A 21165-nucleotide genomic window follows, 5' to 3' on the forward strand; every position below is an offset into this window, starting at 1 on the left:
TGTTCTGTGCTTGGAGAAAAGGTGCGGGGCCTTCTGCCTGAAAGAGGCGGGGAAACTCTTGCCGTAAAGGGGCCAAAGTTGAGTCTGGGAAAGGTGTCGGGCCACAGTCTATCCATGGGTGGGGCCAAAGTCTAAGTGGATGACACCAATGGAAGCAGGACAAGTTTCTGCACATCTGTTCAGGAGGAAGCAGGACGGAATCACTTAGCCGCCGCCTCCTCAAGTCTCCCCCCCCCCTCTCTTGCACTTGAAAAGCTCTTCTTTCCTATCAGGTCACAAGAGTGTAAAGTGGGGAGAGGAAAAGCTCTCCTTTCCATGCAAACATTGTATAGCACGTCTGTACAGTGCTGGCGTTGTTCTAGCAACCGAGCATAGGTCTGGCTGTGATCCAGTAGTGTGTCCCAATCCAGTAGTCGAAGCCCAATGGCCTAGAAGAAGTAGAACATAGTATCTCCGGAGAGTAAGGTTTAAATCATGTTTGGCCTCACTAGAGCTATTTATGTTAATACCTGACGACTGTTAATGAGGAGAGGCGTTTGTAATGCCAGCGAGCCGCACCCTGGGCAATTTTAGGCTTTACATTCTCATTGCTAACTCCCTTGACTTAGGAAATAGAAACCAAAGGCACAGTTACAAGATGGGGGATACTTGGCTCAGCAATACTACAATCTTGGAATTGTTGTAGATCACAAGCTGAATATGAGCCAACAGTGCGATACGGCTGCAAGAAAGGCAAATGCTATTTTGGGCTGCATTAATAGAAGTATAGCTTCCAAATCACGTGAAGTGCTGGTTCCTCTCTATTCGGCCCTGGTTAGGCCTCCTCTAGAGTATTGCGTCCAGTTCTGGGCTCCACAATTCAAGAAGGATGCAGACAAGCTGGAGCGTGTTCAGAGGAGGGCAACCAGGATGATCAGGGGTCTGGAAACAAAGCCCTATGAAGAGAGACTGAAAGAACTGGGCCTGTTTAGCCTGGAGAAGAGAAGGCTGAGGGGAGACATGATAAGCACTCTTCAAATACTTGAAAGGTTGTCACACAGAGGAGGGCCTGGATCACTTCTCGATCATCCCAGAGTGCAGGGCACAGACTAATGGGCTCAAGTTAAACGAAGCCAGATTCCAGCTGGACATCAGGGAAAATTTCCTGACTGTTAGAGCAGTACGACAATGGAACCAGTTCCCTAGGGAGGTTGTGGGCTCTCCCACACTAGAGGCCTTCAAGAGACAGCTGGACAACCATCTCCCAGGGATGCTTTAGGGTGGCTTCCTGCATTGAGCAGGGGGTTGGGCTCGATGGCCTTGTAGGCCCCTTCCAACTCTGCTATTCTATGATTCTATGATTCCATGATTGAAGCAGGAGCCATTTTAAGCCTTGTGGGTGGAAGTGCCCTCAGTGTGCCAGAATCACCGAGCAGGGGGATGCAAGGGGCGGCTTGCCAGAAACGCTCTTCTTCAGCTGGATGCCACAGCTGACAATTTTCCAAACGTGTTGAATGATGGTGAGGGAAACTGCAGCTTAGGTTCATGGTGGACACTTCTGTAAAGGAGCACGCACCAGCCAAAGCCGGCCCTTGGACTGGATTTAGCACAGCTCCCCAGAACAAACGCTCACAGCTCACAATTTGGAGGTTTAAGACTGTTTATTTCAGGAAATGGGTAGGTTACATGGGATTAGCAACTAAAACTATTAAAACATGCATATATATAAGAACCCAGAAAAAGCAAGCCAGAAAACTAAAACTACAGTTCATACATCACCCAGCCATGGAGTCAGCCAGCCGAGCTGAACTCCCCCCACAAGTACATTTTATAGTCTCTTTTCCTCCAACTCCTTCCCCCCCTCCCCTTGGCTTCTCATACGTAGATCTTTCACACCTCCGCCTGAGATGTTAACGTCTCTCAAGGCTGGGCGGACATGCCTCAGGCGGTTCCTGGCATCACCATTCTCCCCCATGCAGCTGGACGGCTTATCTCCCTTTTCCTATGAACCATAACAATAAAATTAACACGTTAAAAGACAGGCCAGTCCCAGTTCCATTCACCCTTCCCTTACAACTTCATTTGGCTTCTCCCTGTAAGCTGGATTTCTGCCGGCAGCAATTCCTCGGCCTGATCCCCCCAGTCTGTGGAAAGCCCTGCAGCTCAGGGTCTTCCCTTCCTGCCAGTGTGGGATGCAGGCTCCCCATCTGCAGCTCAGGGTCTTCCCTTCCTGCCAGTGTGGGATGCAGGCTCCCCATCTGCAGCTCAGGGTCTTCCCTTCCTGCCAGTGTGGGATGCAGGCTCCCCATCTGCAGCTCAGGGTCTTCCCTTCCCGCCAGTGTGGGATGCAGGCTCCCCATCTGCAGCTCAGGGTCTTCCCTTCCCGCCAGTGTGGGATGCAGGCTCCCCATCTGCAGCTCAGGGTCTTCCCTTCCTGCCAGTGTGGGATGCAGGCTCCCCATCTGCAGCTCAGGGTCTTCCCTTCCCGCCAGTGTGGGATGCAGGCTCCCCATCTGCAGCTCAGGGTCTTCCCTTCCCGCCAGTGTGGGATGCAGGCTCCCCATCTGCAGCTCAGGGTCTTCCCTTCCTGCCAGTGTGGGATGCAGGCTCCCCATCTGCAGCTCAGGGTCTTCCCTTCCCGCCAGTGTGGGATGCAGGCTCCCCATCTGCAGCTCAGGGTCTTCCCTTCCTGCCAGGCTCCCCATCTTCCCCCGCTCCCCACCGCCACTTTCCCATGGACAGAGGAGATATTGCTTCCACTGCAGAGAAGCTTAGGAGTTTTACACATCGAGGAGATCCAGGTCGTGCTGCAGGCTGAGCTGGCCTCTCCGCTAACCCCGGTCCTTGTCCTAGGCACGGAACTCCGAAGAAGGGCTGCAGGATGCACAGCAGCTGGTTGTCCAGTACGGCCACTCCTGTCTCTGGTGGTTTGGGCCCTGGCTTCCTATTCTGAGACTTTTCCACCCAGAGGCCATCGGACCTGTGCTCCGGCAATCAGGTAGATGGAGGCAGGGCAACTCTGTGTTGGTGAAGGGGGCGGAACGGACTCGTTGGTTTCCGTTCACCACTCTGCCGCTAAGATCATCTTCTTGGCCCGCCGCTCGGACCATGTCACTCCACTCCTGAAATCTCTTCATTGGCTTCCAATTCACTTCAGACTCCAATATAAACTTCTCCTGTTGACCTTCTAGCTCCTTCCTATCTCTCCTCTCTCATCTCACACTATTGCCCCACTCATGCTCTTCGCTCCTCTGATGCCATGTTTCTCGCCTGCCCAAGGGTCTCTACTTCCCTTGCTCGGCTTCGTCCATTTTCTTCTGCTGCCCCTTACGCCTGGAACGCTCTTCCAGAACATTTGAGAACTACAAGTTCAATCGCAGCTTTTAAAGCTCAACTAAAAACTTTTCCTTTTCCTAAAGCTTTTAAAACTTGATTTTGTTCTGACTTTTATACTGTTAGTTTTACTCTACCCTGTGCCTGTTTGGTGCATTCTCTTCCCCTCCTTATTGTTTTATTATGATTTCATTAGAATGTAATTCATTAGAATGTAATTCATTAGAATGTAAGCGTATGCGGCAGGGTCTTGCTATTTATTGTTTTACTCTGTACAGCACCATGTACACTGATGGCGCTATATAAATAAATAATAATAATAATAATTGTTAGGTACACGTTGGTACAGCCATGCAAGGAGGCCCTGGCATCCCAATTTTGCTAGGGCTTCTTCCAGGCCTGACATCCAGGGGGAGGGAGTGCAAACCTTCCTTACTTCTAGCGCCTACCCTCAGCGCCCTAGATTTGTGAGTGTGACAGCAGGAGTATCGATTGGCATTTGTGGACTCCTGTAAGGATTTAGCTCCCAGGGAGGAAACAGTGTTTGTTCCTTGGGTAGTTATTTAGAACAGCAGCTTGCACTAGGTCCCCCATCCTGCCCCCACCCCAATGTATCTTCTGTCAGAATCAGGTCCAGAGGAACAGTTGCCACATGGGATCCCGACACAGAGAGATTTTGGAAAGTGAGGTTCTTAAGGAGAGTTTTGACTTCAGCCAATAATGATGCTGTCAGTGCTCTCTCCCACCCGTAATGCCAGGAGCTCTGCTCCTTCCACATTCTAGCAGTTATACTGAGCCCACGGTGTAGTGAGGAAGCCACCAAGGAAGAAAAACGTGGCTGGCTCCTTAAGCCATTTCCTTTATGGCAGTGATCATGAGCAGGCATCCCAGGAAAGTAAGTTCTGCTGAAATCAAGAGAGGATCTACACTGCGTACTGAAGGCGCCTGCGTGCGCCTCCAGTGCACCCCGAAAACGATGGTGTAGATCCTGCCCTGGAAGAGGTGGAGGAAGAGGCGGAGGAGGAGGAGGCTGGGGAATCCGGCTGCGTCCTTGCCGCCGCCACTGCTGCCCACCTCCCCACCGGCCTCCTGCTGCCGGGGAAAGAGCCACCCAGGTCGGAGAGCTCGGCGGAAGAAGGCGGGCAAATGCCTTCAGTACGCAGTGTAGATCCCCTCCAAGAGAGATTATTTCCAGGTAAATGCAACGCTTCATGCCCAGTTATACGTGTCACATTGGGAGTGGGAGAGAAGGGATTGGAAGGATGCTTGGGGGAGTGCAAGACAAGATGGATTAACCTCCCCCAAGAAGTCTCTCTCTGCGGAGGCCGCCCCCATCATTGTTGTGATGACAGATGTCAACCTCAACTGAAACAATTTCCCGAAGCGTAGCAGCACTTCATTATTCTACCTGGGTTTAATATAGGAGCCGCTTGCTTTTATGGGAGAATGTGAGAAGAGCCCTGATGCTGGATCGGACCAAAGGTCTGTCTAGTCCAACATTCTGTTCACACAGTGGCTGACCAGATGCCACAATGGGAGGGGCACAAATAGGAGGCCACAAGTGCAACAGGACTCCCCGGCCCTCGTTCCCAGCAACTGGCACACCGTGGGCATAGTGCCCCTGATACAATGGTGGGTGAAGGAGCTAAATCTGCCCAAGTTGGCCACAGTTTCTGGAAAGGAGCAGAAGATTTTGCTTCTCTCAGTACTGTTGCTGATTCCAGTTCGTTTACTTTGACACACAGAATTCATTGTGAGCCATTGACAATGTAACATGGGCCCACCTGCGTAGATCTGCCCTAGTTTTTGACCCTTACGCCATCTTGAGAGTGAATTGTGACAAAGAGAGAATGTTGAGAACTGGCTGTTATATGCAGAGACTGAAGCAACTGTTTGACGCATAAGACGAAATGATGCAAGTTACATAATTAACAGAATGAGAACTCTGCTTCTGGGCTCATGCCAGTTTACCAATGCCAGGTGTCCTTTGAGTGGGTTATACTCTCGGGTGCCACGATAGTTTCATTGATCATGCTTCAGTAATGCCAAACATCAAAATGGGAAATCAAGCAAGTTCTTGGATATGGGCCATGCTCTTGGAACCTTTTCTTTCAATGTCTCCCTTCTCAGTCATGTGTGTGTGCGCGCGCGCACACGCATGAAATGTGTCCCATAAGGCCCCAATTTTTCTTGCTCTTGTGCATGTGTGTACTTCCGGTGTGCAACATCTATTCATTTAAAATAGATGCAGAGTGGCATACTTCGCTTTATTACTACTTTTCCCTGAGTGGTAAGATTGGAGCGGGGGAAGGATTTGTAAAGTGCTTTGAAACCTACAGGTGAAGGGTTTCTTTCAGCACAGCAGTCCTACTCCATGGGTGCATGCGAAGATATGAGAGTGAGATGCAGGTTTGGGCTAACACTATGAGGGAGACCCTTCTTGTTCCCACAGAAAGTTGTTTTCTATAAAAAGCATTTTAAAGCTGATGGGTCAGTTCAGACAACACGTTAGTCAACACAATGTGAAAACTCCACTCAATGGTTGAGTTTTTAAGGGGCACTCCACACACATGTTCTAACTCCACTGTAGGGTGATGAGCTACCATGGAGTTGAGTAAAAGTCAACACAGCATTTGATTGATAGATCTTCTGCCCTCTCTCCTCCCCTGGTCCTCCTGATGCTTTCCCATCAGCCATTGCTGCTAAAAAAAACAATCCTGGTGGCTCTCCTAGAGCTGCACTTGCTTCTTTCGCCGCTCTCACCAGGGAACTCTGTAGCCAGTGGGAAAAGTCCACTCAACATAATGGAAAACTCCACAGAGCCCGCCACACAACACACTAGCTGTGCAGGAACTCTCCTCGCACAGTGTGGATATCAGCAAGGAGTGTTTTCCCAAAAAACCTCCACCACTGTGTGGATTTCTCCCACCAGACAACACCTTTCTCAACGGTGGCGTAAAAACTCCACCATGGAGTTCTAAAACCACTGTGAGAAACTGTGTGTTGTCTGAACTGAGCCAATCAGTGGATCAGCTCTGGAATGAAAATGCATGGTAGAGGTAGTCTCTCTGCGAGGAGGAGCCGTCCTAGCATGGTCAGGGTTGTAGAATTGTGGAATTCCATCGTTTTAATGGTGCTAGGACCTGCTACCGGCCTGCTTGACCCTTAGAGAACGCCCTTTCAAAGGTATTGATGTCCACACTCTGCTGCTAGACTGTTGTACAAATTATAAAATGGGAATGTGTGTGTGTGAGCGAGAGAGAGAGAGAGAGAGAGAGAGAGAGAGAGAGAGATGCTTTCCTGAAGGTTCTCCCTGTGGCTAGGCAGAAGGTCTTTAATAGCTCCCTTGCCTCATCCCTAGATGTGCCTGAATCACTTTCACAGGGACGGGATTAGAGCTGGGTTTTTTTTTTGAAGAGATGGCCAGAATGAACATGACCCTGCTTTTCTCTTCTCTGCAGCTGCCATTGCGCCCAAGGATGAACTCTTCTATGGCTTCCTGAAGCCCTGGCTTGGTAAGGCCCCTCCTTCCCTATTCAGCAATCCTTATAGACCACCCAATAGCAATATCACATTTAGGGCAATTTGTTGTTTTAAACAATGCAAAATGAACACCACGAAACAGAAACCTTCAGCAGCAGAAACTGGCTGTTCTAGAGAGAACACCATCTTCAAATGCCTGGGAGAATAAAAAAGTGTTCACCTGGGGCCAAAAGGACTGGAGTGTGGACACCAAGTGAGGCTCTCTGGTTAGGGTGACCATATGGAAAGGAGGACAGGGCTCCTGTATCTTTAACAGTTGTGTTGAAAGGGGAATTTCAGCAGGTGACATTTGTATGCATGCAGCACCTGATGAAATTCCCTCTTCACACAAGAGTTAAAGCTGCAGGAGCCCTGCCCTCTTTTGTATTTGGTCACACTAGTATGGCTCCTGCAGCTTTAACTATTGTGATCAAGAGGGAATTTCACCAGGTGCTGCACGCATACAAATGACCTCTGCTGAAATTCAATACAACTGTTAAAGATACAGGAGCCCTGTCCTCCTTTCCATATGGTCACCCTATCTCTGGTTTATTGCTACCAGGTGCGGAGAGTGGAGGAGTCTCTAGTGGAGGCCAACTGTGAGACAAGCAGGAACGTGTGGCAAACAAGCAGCTGTGGGCCAATAGTGACCGTACTAGGAAGGGGCAGTGGAGTACTACCTGTGCTGGGAGTCAGATTGGAATCTTCTCATTCTGAAATCACCTTGAAACTGCTTGACCTGAAGTTGGCTACAACTGGTGATGACGTATCAGTGGGTGTTATGGAAGACTTAGAAGAGGACACACCAATCAGGAAGCTAGACACGTCATAACAACCCACAGTTAACAAATTTGGGGCAGCTGAAAAATGAAGCAGAGGTGAGTGTGCCTGCTAATTTCTGGCCACCCACCCATTCCCACTGAGATAAACAAACCTCAATTTGTTACTGTGTTATACACTGGGGCATTGTCTCCAGGGCCAGTGCTACCATTAGGCCAACTAGGCAGCCGCCTAGGGTGCAGACCTCAGAGGGGCGCAGTGCTGACCTTTAAGGGTCCTTCGGCCCGCGGGGACCTGCTCAGCATGGTCAATGGTTAGGAATGCTGTGTCTGGAGGGCATCATGTTGGGGAAGGCTGGTCTACAGCTTCTGATCTTGTGCCTGAATGTGGAAGTTGTATGTTTCGTATTTGTCTTTCATGATTATTAGCCACTGTTAGAACCAGTAGATGGGCAAAATAGCTGCTGCACAACACTCCATCCAGTACCCATCATTATGGAGATTTTCTGTGGCTACTTTTGGTGAGTTAGGTTGTGCCGGAGGTTGGCTGCCAGGATAACATATCCCCATCAGCTTTTTCTTCTTGTCCCAGGAGATGGACTACTTCTGAGCAGTGGGAAGAAGTGGGGGAAACACCGGCGCATGCTCACCCCTGCCTTTCATTTTGATATCCTGAAGCCTTATATGAATATCTTCAATCAAAGCACAGACATCATGCATGTGAGTTCTTCCAACACGTCTGTGCTGTCTGCACTCGTCCACCCACTTAATTTGAGCCCGTTCCCTCACCCATTCAGCCACCAACTTTGTTCTCACCTTTAAGAACAAGGGCAGTGACATTTTTTGAATTAATTTTAAGCTTTTCTATTCAAGTTTTTCAATAAGATTTCAGTATTTTATACAAACAAGGGCTTGGATCTTTGAGGGCATACCATGTGAGGGCATACCATTATCCAGGCACGGCTTGCATATATCTTTGTGTATAGGAATTTATATACATTTTCTAATGTCCTCCCATCCATATTTTGTTCTGAATTCTGTGCTACATAATATGCATGATATAACTCTACGTGCTAGGACAGTGAAGGGCACCGTCTCTTAAGTTTTGGGGTTAGGAAACAAAGAGAAACAGGAGGAAGAGAGATGAATGGATGTTGGAGCAGGGACAATGTTAATCTCCTGACTAAGATAAATATAACCTACTTATTCCACCTAAAGCTACATTACAACAGTGCAGATGAACCGATAACGTGCTGAAATATTGTCATAGATCTAGGCCCTGAAACCAAATACAATTTAAATCGTAATTATCATAATTATCTGTACGTTTCCTTGGCAGAAAGGTGGAGTAGAAATTTTAAAAATAAAGTGAATGAATCACAAGTCATTGCCTTTTGTCTGGAAAGCAGGCTCAGTTTGCATGCCATGGCCAATTCCTGGATTGATTAATCCAGGAATTGGCAAGGGCGTACAAGAGCGAACAAGTGTGCTGCCTCCTATCCACTTGCCACTTCTGCTTTCAATTAACAACCCAGGAACACCCTGTTTCCGGTTTGTTTCATGATGTGTGAACCCAAAAGGTCTGGGTTGTTTAGGGGTTAACCAACCCAGTTAACTCAACAACAAATCATGGGTTAACTCTGGGTTGCTTAACTCCTAAACAACCTAGAATTTCCAGGTTTACATGTTATGAACAATCCACGAGCATTCCTAGGTTGTTAATTGAAAGTGGAACCAGGAGGGGATCTACACTGCATACTGAAGGCGCTTGCGTGTGCCTGCAGTGCGCCCCCAAAGCGACTGCGTAGATCCTGCCCTAAGAGGTGGAGGAAGAGGAGGAGGAGGAGGCGGCTGGGGAATCCGGCCGCGTCCTTGCCGCCGCCACCGCCCACCTCCCCGCCGGCCTCCTGTTGCCGGCGAAAGAGCCACCCGGGTCGGAGAGCTTCTTCCGCTCTCCGCCCCGCCTTCTTCTGCCGAGTGGCTCTTTCGCCGGCAGCAGGAGGCCGGCGGGGAGGTGGGCGGTGGCGGCAGCGGGGGCAAGGACGTGGCTGGATTCCCCAGCCGCCTCCGCCTCTTCCTCCGTCTCTTCCAGCAGGATCTACACAGTCGCTTTGGGGGCGCACTGCAGGCACACGCAAGCGCCTTTAGTACGCAGTGTAGATCCCCTCCAGGTGAATAGGTTGCAATCGGCTTTCTTACACACTCCAGCACAAACAACCCAAAGTGGATAAATGCCTGTAGGGAATACTGAAAGTAATCTTGTGAATCTGCCCTCCCTCTCTTCCAACAACTCCAGATCTCACCTTTTGAAATTCAAAATTGTTTCTTCCAAGTTTCACATCCTGTACCATTTTTGTGGGGAATTCAACATGTAGGGACAATATCTGGTGGCAAAATTTTATTTTTATTTATTTATTTATTACATTTTTATACCGCCCAATAGCTGAAGCTCTCTGGGCGGTTCACAAAAATTGAAACCATAATAAAACAACCAACAGGTTAAAAACACAAATACGAAAAACAGTATCAAAAACACAACCAGGATAAAACCACGCAGCAAAATTGATATAAGATTAAAATACAGAGTTAGAACAGTAAAATTTAAATTTAAGTTAAAATTAAGTGTTAAAATACTGAGAGAATAAAAAGGTCTTCAGCTGGCGACAAAAAGAGTACAGTGTAGGCGCCAGGCGGACCTCTCTGGGGAGCTCATTCCACAACCGGGGTGCCACAGCGGAGACAGCCCTCCTCCTAGTAGCCTCCTAGTAGTCTCTCTAGTTCTTTCCCCACCCCTAGTGGTGAACAATGCTTTGGAGAGATGGATTGACTGGAATATTACAACAATCTAATAAGAGCTGAAGTGATTTGGGAGTGGAATCCATCTTAGATTTTAATTTGGCAGCACCCCAGATTTTAGAAGTTTGAGAAATTATGTTTTCAGTTCTTCTTTGCACTGGTGTTGAGGCCATAAGCTGCTTTTGCACTGACTCTCCCATCCATGACCTTCTCTTGCCTCCGTCCTTGTGTACCCACGGTGCTCTTGCCTCCATCCTTGTGTACCCATGGTGCAAGTATGAACCATCCTCACCCTGTCCTATTTGCTCACAGAAACATCAATCTTTTATTTATTTATTTACAATATTTATATACCACTCCCCATTGAAAATTTCAGAGCGGTGTACCAGATAAAGCAGAATAAAACACTTTAAAATAGATTTTAAAAGATGCGAAATGTACAGTAAAACATGGGTAGTCATTAAGGAAAGGCTTCCTGGAATAATGACATTTTCAGGAGGTTCCAAAAGGAATGCAAAGTTGGCGCCCGCCTGACCTCCAGAGGCAGGGAGTTCCACAGGAGGGGGGCCGCCACGCTTTTATGGGGCCCTTTCGCCAGCCTGCGATCACTCCCCATCTCCATCTTGTTCCCCAGAGCTCTGCCCCCTCTGACTAGTTGTTCGCTCTGTTCTGTCGGGTTCCGTGTCGCCATGCTAGCTCTCAGCTCATGCTCACCTTCTTTTTACAGGCAAAGTGGCGCAAGCTGGCCTCCGCCGGGCCTGCCTCCCTTGACATGTTCGAGCAGATCAGCCTCATGACACTAGACAGCTTGCAGAAATGTGTCTTCAGCTATAACAGCAACTGCCAGGAGTGAGTAAAGCAGCAGGAGGAACTCTGGGGAGCCGGTGGCTTTCCAGATGCGTTATCTCCCAGTAGCAAGTGGTCCCATGGATGCCTTTCTCCATTGCTTCTTGAGAAGGCCTGTAGTCCTGCATCACAAAGAGCTGCAAGGCACCATGCCAGGAGCAGCTGACCAAGGCCCAGCAAGAGGAGGAGGAGTTACAAGGAGCTCTCCCAGTAGGAGCTTTCACCTCTAGTGGAAAGGCGCTCGGTTACATGATCTGACAGAAGAGCACCTCATCCCTCATCCTGGAGAGAATGTGACGTGGATGAGCCAGTAGCCAGGATGCTTCCGCAAGGAAGTGTGGCCGCCAGAGCTTCAAAGTGGCCCCTTCGGTTTGAGATTGGGGTTAACCTCTATGCTAAAGTCTTACCCAGCCCTTGTGGCTTCTCCTCAAGAAACTGGGAATTGTGGTTTTGTGAGGGTGCCCACAAGTATTCCTTGGAGATACCTACAGAGCGTGTTCCAAGGGATCTTTGTTTAGGAGTCACAATAATTGAGCAGGTTTAGAAATACCTGAAATGTTTTGCAAAGGAAGAAACAACATAGTTTTATTTACTAAAAAAAAATTAAAATTTTAAAAAAATAACATTTAGAAATCAAAAATTTGTGGTGTGGTGTTTTCCAGAAAGCTGTGATAGTCTGCAGCAGGTTTACAATGTGGGGAGGTTAGTTGGGACACTAAGGCTGCAATCCTATGGCCTTCCAGATGTTGTTGGACTACCACTCCCATAATCCCTGACCATTGGCCCTGCAGGCTGGGACTGATGGAAGTTGGAGTTCAGCAACATCTAGAGGAACACAGGTTCCCACCCTTGCGGTACATATTTACCTAGGAGAAAGCCTCATTGAACACAGTGAGATTTACTTCTGAGTAAACATACATAGAATTAGACTGCAAGGCTGCAATCCTAAGAATGCTTTCTTGGGAGAAAGATCAATTGAACTCAATGAAAGTTACTGCTGAAGAAGCATACATAGGACTGTGCCTCACCTGTCCCACTGGGACATCATGACTGTTCCTGCAGGATATTTCACTAGATTTTTCTCTGTGTGATGTACATTCTAACTGAAAAAGATGAGATTTTGGGATGTCAGTATGGTACAAGACAGGTATTATATCTGTGTTAAATAGGTACCATTACAGCTCCAGTAATGCATCTGTTCGGGCCTGAAGGATATGGTCACACCTAGGCCATGTCAGGGGCTGACCAGAATTTCCCAGAATAGGGGTGGGCAGAAAATAGATCTCCAGATGTTTGGGACCATGTATTCCCCAGGAACAATTGGCCCCGCCATTAGCCAAGCTGGGTGGGACTTCTGGTTGCATTTCTAAAATCTGGAGATCTACCTTCTTCCCACTCCTATGTTCCTAGATGTTCCAAGATGTTCCTAGATGTTCCTAGATGTTCCTAGATGTTCCTAGAACAACATGTTCCTAGATTCCTACAACAGCTTCTCTTGAGATTTTTCTCATGTTTTATGCTGACAAGTGGACTTACTGTGTTCCAGGAAGTCAAGTGATTACATTGCAGCCATCTTAGAGCTCAGCTCCCTTGTTGTGCGCCGGCAGCGCATTCCACTCCATCATTTCGACTGGTTCTACTATTGGACAGCGGACGGCCGCCGCTTCCGGCGTGCATGTGACACTGTGCACCGTTTCACAGCCAATGTGATTCAGCAACGACGAATAGCACTTGACCGCTTGGGACAAGATGCTTGGATAAAATCAAAGCAGGGGAAAACGGTGGACTTCATTGATGTGCTGTTGCTGGCCAAGGTACTGGGCATAAGGGTGGCAAGGACAGGCATGGCACAGCTGCTTCTCATGGGGTGGGAAGGGTTATGGCAATGGAAGCCCTCCACAGCTGATGTAGATGGTAGTCAGGGCCAGATTCCGGAGAGCCTTTGGCATCGTCTTGCCAACAGGCCCATGCCGCTGCTGAAGCTGCCCGCCCGCTTGCCCAAGCCCCCCTGCCACAGAAGCATCCTTCCTGCCACCCCCAAAGGCCCCCTCCACCTGCTGCTTCCTGTCTACTCGCCAGCCAGAGGCTGAGGAGAGAGATGGCAGCAGCTGTGGCACGGATGGGCCCTTCTGGTCCACTGGGCTCATGCCGACTGCTGACTACCTCTGGCCCATGAAAAAGTGCCCACCACAGGCAGATGCAGGTGAGGTTCTCAGACAGTTAGGCAGCAGGCTTGCCTTGGCAAACACCTGGTTTTGTGCTTGCAGGATGAAGACGGGCATCACTTGTCTGATGGAGACATTGCAGCTGAGGCTGATACCTTCATGTTTGAGGGTGAGATGCCCGGGCTGGGCCTATTTATTTATTTATTTATTTATTTATTTATTTATTTATTTATTACACTTTTATACCGCCCAATAGCCGAAGCTCTCTGGGCAGTTCACAAAAAGTTAGCCAATCCTTGTATGAATAATCCTTGTATGAATAATCCTTGTATTATTCTCCAGCCTCAGGAGGATAAGCAGACTGGCTTTGTGAACCCAATGCCACATTCTGCCACTGGAACTCTCAGAGTGGCTGAGTTATGGGTGATGAGTTATTCTGCCTTCCTCATAGAGTGAAATTGTTCTGGGGAACAATTGTATGTTGTCCAAGGCCTTGACCTGGTGCTGCCCCAGTTTTGATGCATCCCACAGCCCACCTCTATCCACAGCCTTTGGGGTCAAGTGCTGGGTCCCAGCTTAGACACAAGGTTTTAGTTTTAAGGCCCAGGCTGTGGGGCTGTCGATGCACCCAGGTGAGAGAGCCTGTCTAGGACTAGATGCAAATGTCAGCTGGCTGTGGCCAAGTGCTGCAGTTAGTTGATCCTTGCACTCCGGGAGAGCTGTGATTCCCAGTGTCTGGGTCCCCTTCTCCAAGCCTCTGCAGCTGCCCCACTTTCAGGCTGCATCCTGGTCCTGTCTGGTTAGGATCTTTTGGAACTAAGTAGCTAAATTTGACTGCCGATGTTGCAGTCCTATTCCAGGTCTAGTGTAATAGTGCCAGGCTGGACCCATGTCCCTTCAGTTGGGAGGGAGGGGTTTGCACTTTGGAGAGGTGTGCAGGCAGAAATGATGATGCCCCATCACAGGCTACTGTGAGATTCTGATCAGTGTATGGAGAAGGGGGAAGAGGATAATGGTCCTTTGTCAAACTTATGGAGTTCTTGGCATGGCCACATTAGTTTACCTTGAGAAGGCTAGGACATCGGCCTTAGGGCTTGTTTTAGTAGTTTCTGTGCAATCACAGGAATGATCGCTTTAATTAAAAGAGCAACTCCCTGCCCCTCAGTGTAACAGATGTTGCACTTGAACATTTGTGGACCATACTTGATCCTTAAGCACATTTGATGGGATGTCCCATGGACACATGTCCCACACAGTATATATTTGTTCCAGTTAGAGGATTTGAAATTTTAGTGTGAAATTATAAGATATGGTGAATTGAGTGATACAGTTGCTGCAAGGGAGCTCCAGATGAGCAAGGAGGTTCTCTGCATGCCTCTTCCATAGGGCTTCTCTGCATGCCTCTTCCATAGGGTTCTCTGTATGCCTCTTCCATAGGGTTCTCTGCATGCCTCTTCCATAGGGTTCTCTGCATGCCTCTTCCATAGGGTTCTCTGCATGCCTCTTCCATAGGGTTCTCTGCATGCCTCTTCCATAGGGTTCTCTGCATGCCTCTTCCATAGGGTTCTCTGCATGCCTCTTCCATAGGGTTCTCTGCATGCCTCTTCCATAGGGTTCTCTGCATGCCTCTTCCATAGGGTTCTCTGCATGCCTCTTCCATAGGGTTCTCTGCATGCCTCTTCCATAGGGCTTCTCTCTTTCTCACTGTAGGCCATGACACGACTGCAAGTGGCTTGTCCTGGGTGCTGTACAATCTGGCCCGACACCCTGAGTACCAAGACCAGTGCCGGAAGGAGGTTCAAGATCTGATGCAGTGCCGGGACACGGAGGAAATAGAATGGTGATGAACTGGGAGTGGACTCAAATGTTTGTTGCCTAGCTACATGGAGTTGAGCATTTTTACACACACACACACACACACACACAGGCCTTAGCTAGACCTAAGATTTATCCCAGGATCGTCCCGGGGTCATCCCTGTTTATGTAAATGACACACAGGATATCCCGGGAGCAGGCAGGGACAACCCCGGGACGATCCCGGGATAAACCTTCGGTCTAGCTAAGGCCACACACACACACACACACACCATGTCCACAACTGACAAAGTAAGCTAAGCCAGAGAGGGATCTACATTGAATGCCAGGTTCTAATTTCACCCAGCGAAAGACCATATCTATGGATGGCACACACCTGCAGGTCTCTCCAGATTCCAATATACTGTGGGTGTGAACACAATGCGTAAAGAGATGCTTCGCCAAGTGATGCTCAATCTGCCCTTCTAAATAGGGAGGCCCCAACTAACCAATCAATTAACCAATCTGTTCCACGGATGTGGGAGTAGAGATCTCTTGGTTACAATTAGGTGGATTCAGCCAGCTGCTGAGTGCAAGGGTCTCAGGGTGGGGAGCATTAATCCACTACTGGCATTAGAAGACTATAGCTGAGTGTCCCTGACCTGCCTAAGGCCACACAGGGGGAAACAGCAAGAGAACTAAGCAGAACCCCTCCCCATTAATAGAGCCACCCCTGCCAGGGAGTATTCAATCCATCTATGCTTTGGCTCCGGATGAAAATGAGGATCCATTTGACTCAGGATCCGATGGTTCCCCAGAACCTTGAGTGTCACAAACAAGCCCACTCCACAGTTTGAGAACCGCTGGTGTGAAGCCAACATTTGGATTGTGGGCAGGCAGAGCAGAAAGCCTGACTGCAAATCTCAAACCCATCCAGCCTTATTAAAATATAGGGCGGGGGGAGTGTGGAGGTGTCGTCAATTGCACTACAATCACAACATTCTCAAAGGCCGCCACCCGCTCAGCATAATTGTTGTCCTCCTTTCCTGTTTGACGTAGGAGAGGTGGGAGGGTGGCAGACAGACACGGCCCTGAGGTGGGCTCTCTCGTGGCTTCCTTCCCCTGCCCCGGGATGCTGGTATGCACTCCTTGTAGTCAGGAAGGGAAGAGAACAGTGCTGATGGAGACCATACACTTTGATGTTATTGTGCCCACTGAGTCTAATGCTAGGTTCCCTTCCTTTCCTCAGGGAAGACCTCTCCCAGATGCCTTTCACCACCATGTGCATTAAGGAGAGCTTGCGCCTCCATCCGCCAGTCACGATTATTTCTCGACGCTGCACCGAGGATGTGAAACTGCCTGATGGACGGGTGATCCCCAAAGGTATCTGCCCTGGGAGGGACCTGGGTCCATCCTGAGCCTGGCGGTGCTTCCCCCCCCCCCCCCCAGCTACAACTGTCCCCACGACTCCACCCTCTATCTGTTACAGCACAGCAGCATTCTCAGACTGAAGTTCCTGCTCTGCCTTCGTGTTTTGCACCATCTGAATTAGGGTGACCATATTTGGGAAACCAAAAAAGAGGACACCTAGTGTGTGTGTGTGGGGGGGGAAGCAGCTTTCTGAGTCCTGCAGAAAGTATGTTATTCCCCCGCCACCTTAAAGAACCCGATTGGAGTGGAGGAGGGGAAAGGATTTCATTCTGTACCACCACCATCCACTCCAATTGGGGCCTTTTCTCTAATGTCCACGAATGACCCACTTTCCCCTTTAAGACCTCAATTGGAGCTCAGGGTGGGGGAATGATGTGCCTCAAGAAAGCATGTCACTCCCTCCTGCCATGCTAATGGCAGCCTTAAAGAGGGAGGTGTGTCATTCCAGGACGTTATTGAAAATTATAGAAAATCCCCCCTGACACCATGGAAAGAACAAAAACCAGGACAAATCCGGGGAAATCCTGACAGTTGGTCACCCTATCTGAATGACACTGTGCAAATTGGTGATATTAAGGCCGGATCTGTACTACTGCTTTAAAGCGCTTTATAACGGTTTTGACAACTGTCTATGGAGCTCTGTGTCCTGGGCCCCAACAGTTGTCAAAACTGTTATAAAGCGCTTTAAAGCAGTAGTGTGGATCATGCCTAAATTAAAGTTAGCATTTCAAAATGTCCGCAGGTCTCATGGAAGGTGGGTTTGCTTATTTGGTTTGCTTGCTGATCCCTTGTACTACAAACCTTTTGTTTACTTAACATAAAATGCGTGTGCCTGTTTTGCAATACTGGTCACCATAAAAGGCTATACTAATATAAAACATCCAAAACCCAAACAGTTTTTGACCTGACTGGTCTTCATCAGTGGGGAAGGGGGGGATGTAGAAACCCTAATTATACCCTTAGTGCAACGATCAATGATTGTTACTATGTATGCATGAAAATTGTTGGACTGCTAATTCATTGCTTTTTAAGATTCTTATAAAATTTTGAATGATATGTTAGTTACTGTATTAAAATTTGTAATATTGCTATATTTTTTAATTCTTAAAAATCACCTTTTACCTATTTTGCTTCACTGGTTAAGGGCAGCACCATTATCTTCCTTCGTGCCTCCCCCATCTCATATTGGGTGTTTCTGTCTTGCATCCCACGTTCATTAGAGGCTCTTCCCTCCACAGGGAACGTCTGCCTGGTCAGTATCTTTGGGACCCATCATAATCCTGCCGTCTGGCCAGAGCCTGAGGTACCGTTTCTGTTATTCTACATTCACATACGAAGCAGCTTTGGGCCATGGCTTTCTGGTGTTGGGCCTGAAACTTGTTTCAGAAGCAGTTCGGATCCCACTTTCCCATGCTGTTCCCTGCACCCATTGCTTGATGAGTGCTCCTGTTCCCATGCAAAGTGATTTTCTTGTGTAACACTGGCTAGGTTTCTTATGACATAGATCACATGACATTTGTCAAATGAAACATTTGGTCCCAGTCATTTCATTCCACATACTCTGCCAGGCTTGCTTGAATAGTTTCCTCTCCATTAGCTGTGAATTAGGAGCCCTGAAAGAGTTCATTAAATGCCGGACAATAGAAGGGGTCATCCTTTGCTATTCCCATAGAACCAGCCTTGCTCAGCGCCTCTTACCAGCCTTATACAGGCTGCTTTTGGCAATTTCTTCTTGTTCTCCTAGGTCTACAACCCCTATCGCTTTGATCCAGAGACCTTTCAGCACCAGTCCCCTCTGGCCTTTGTGCCCTTCTCTGCCGGACCAAGGTAAACAGGCACTCATCACTTCCCAAACCTTTTGGAGTCTGGTCTAACTTCTTGGTTCTGTTGGCATTCTTTTTTTAATGTCCACCTAGATCTAGGGGTGGGGTGAGATTCTCAAAAGAAGATTTGTGCAGTTCAAAAAGTCTAGCCTTGCAAAGATTTTGTATTAGGTTAGCTGTCATCCATGTGGAAACTCTCAAGATCCTGATCGAGCCAATTTTTTCCTCTTCCCCCTGCCAAAAACACTCCTTGCAGACTCTGCTGCTACTCTCCACAGAGTTGTCATTTATTTATTTATTTATTTAATTACATTTATATACTGCCCCACAGCCGAAGCTCTCTGGGCGGTTTACAACAATTAAAAATAGTAAACATTAAAAGTATACAAAAATTTAAAAAACATAAAAACAGTATAAAAGCAACAGTATCCATTTAAAAACAACAATTCTGGGGTCCATTAAAAACAAACTTAACGTTGTTAAATGCTGTTAAAATGCCTGGGAGGAGAGAAAAGTCTTGACCTGGCGCCGAAAAGATAACAACGTTGGCGCTAGGTGAGCCTCATCGGGAAGATCATTCCATAATTGGGGGGCCACCACTGAGAAGGCCCTCTCCCTTGTTGCCATCCTCCGAGCTTCCCCCAGAGTAGGCACTCAGAGGAGGACCTTAGATGTTGAGCGCAGTGCACGGGTAGGTTCATGTCGGGAGAGGCGTTCCATCAAGTATTGTGGTCCCAAGCATTCATCAGTGTTACAAAGATGAAGAAAAGCATTCTCATGTGGAGGGTATGATGAAGGTGGTGATGCCAGAAAATATCCAAATTAACATTCTTTAACAGGGGTCTTATTAAGGTCAATGACCCAATTTGCATGTCACAACTAACCATGGATTAAGCAACCCATAGTTAGTCATGGCTGTGACAGAGCGAGTGAGCATGCTGCTTCCAGCACACCCATTGCTTCCGCTTTACGTCCAGCTCGGTAAAGAACCCGTTCTTGGACTGTTTGATGTGACATGGGAACCCAGAACTCTGGCTTGTTTAGGTTTAAATAACCCAGAGTTTCAATCCAACAATGACCTATGGGTGACAGTTGGATTAAAACTCTGGGTTGTTTAACCCGTGTTTGCACAACATGTCTCATGCGCCAGAGGCGGCATATTTGCTCGCTTCTGCCGTAGTCTGGCAATTCATGGGTTGAACAACCCAGGAATTCCTGGTATGAACAAGGTAATTGCTACATGAACCATTTGTATCTGCAAGTATCATCGTAGCCCAGCAGCCGGTCTGGTCCCCAATGAAAACAGCCTCCTTGAATCTAGCTAAAGATTCTGCCAAATGCAACACAAGTAATTGAGCATCAAGAAGAGAGAAAATCTACCTAGATGCGCCATTCTAATTAGCACTGTGCTGAAACCCCGTGTGCCCTTACATATAGCCCCTTCATTTCCCTGCAAAAGTGGCGGTCCCTTTTCTGTTAGGATTTTGAGAATTTTGGGGAGATGGTTGAGCTTTCTGAGAAGCCCCCTAGAAGACGTAAACGGGGCTTCCTCCCGTGGGGCTCCCCAGTGCTGCTGAGTGCCTGAAAGGTGTGTGAGGAGTTGTTGCCCTTGTTTGAAGGGCTTTTAACAACGCAACAAAACCAAAAATGCCTTGCTCAGCTTTCAGGACCTCAGCTGTCCAGCAGCATTAGAAAGCCCCGAGAGGCTGCAAGGGAAGAACAGGGGGGGAATGGAAGAATAAGGTGCCCACCCCCCAGCCACACCCCCTTATAGTCCTGCACCCTATACAAAAATTTAAACCCTGAAATTCTCACCCCTTCCCACAGTTTTCGGGTGCAATTTCTTTTGGCCCATCCTGCCCAACACATGGCCCAGAATAACCAAACATTTCAGCACGGTGTCAATTCGAATAAAGCCATCAGCCCTCAAAGAGGCACATGGGGAGTTTTCAGCCCACGCAGGCTTGAATATAACTAGATGCTGGCATCCGTGGTGGCTCCATCGTGGGAGGGCCTGATTCCCGGACTTTCCCCTTTCCCCTTGGGGATGACGCGAAGGCCTGCCCCTTGCCTTTTCAGAATTCCTCTTCCCAGTGGAACGTCACTCCAGTCTGTCTCCCCTGGATGCTGAGATGTAGGGAGGGACTGTTGCTCGTCTGACTTCTAGAGAATTGACCCTTTTCACCCTTGCAGGAACTGCATTGGGCAGAACTTCGCCATGTCAGAGCTGAAGGTGGCCCTGGCCCTGACGTTGCTGCGGTTCGTGGTGCAGCTGGATGAGGGCCGGCCCGTGAGGCGCAAGCCAGAGCTGATTCTGCGGGCAGAGAATGGACTGTGGCTGCAGGTGGAGTCACTGCCGCCTCAGCCTTGATCAAAAAGCAACACCACCTTCACAAGATGGGAGTGTCTGGTCTTAGTACTATAGTCTGTATTGTATGTGTAGCATGCAAAGAGGCTCAGGGCTCTCTGCCTCAAGTAGCAAGTAGCATGGGGGGGGGGCGCTTTGAGGGTTGCATTGTGTGGGCATCTCCCCTCACTCCGCCACTATGTCTGTCTTGCCATTGCTGCTTAACCCAGGTTCCTTCCTTGTTGTAATGAAGAATACAAAGGCGTTCTAACAATCGTGCTACATAAAAAGCTATGTTTTCACTATAAAATGCTGGTTTTTGACATTGGTTTAGATCTGCGACTGTACTT

The 21165-nt window shown here is 48.4% G+C and overlaps 1 protein-coding gene across 3 annotated transcripts in view; it reads left to right on the top strand.

Annotated features, from left to right (window-relative positions):
• Positions 1-21165, top strand: part of LOC134393974 (ultra-long-chain fatty acid omega-hydroxylase) — a 37160-nt gene extending 15995 nt beyond the window's left edge. The window contains exons 4-13 of one of the 3 annotated variants that reach the window (XM_063119023.1): positions 6774-6827; positions 8206-8333; positions 11137-11258; positions 12802-13069; positions 13523-13589; positions 15131-15260; positions 16464-16597; positions 17884-17948; positions 18390-18472; positions 20662-21165. In XM_063119023.1, the coding sequence (XP_062975093.1) occupies positions 6774-6827; positions 8206-8333; positions 11137-11258; positions 12802-13069; positions 13523-13589; positions 15131-15260; positions 16464-16597; positions 17884-17948; positions 18390-18472; positions 20662-20839 (1229 nt within the window). In that variant the 3' untranslated portion in view covers positions 20840-21165. The remainder of the gene's footprint in view (positions 1-6773; positions 6828-8205; positions 8334-11136; positions 11259-12801; positions 13070-13522; positions 13590-15130; positions 15261-16463; positions 16598-17883; positions 17949-18389; positions 18473-20661) is intronic. The other 2 variants (XM_063119022.1, XM_063119020.1) reach the window with 2 other exon arrangements.

This window comes from Elgaria multicarinata, chromosome 3, assembly GCF_023053635.1.
Source record: "Elgaria multicarinata webbii isolate HBS135686 ecotype San Diego chromosome 3, rElgMul1.1.pri, whole genome shotgun sequence".
Classification (NCBI taxonomy): domain Eukaryota; kingdom Metazoa; phylum Chordata; class Lepidosauria; order Squamata; family Anguidae; genus Elgaria; species Elgaria multicarinata.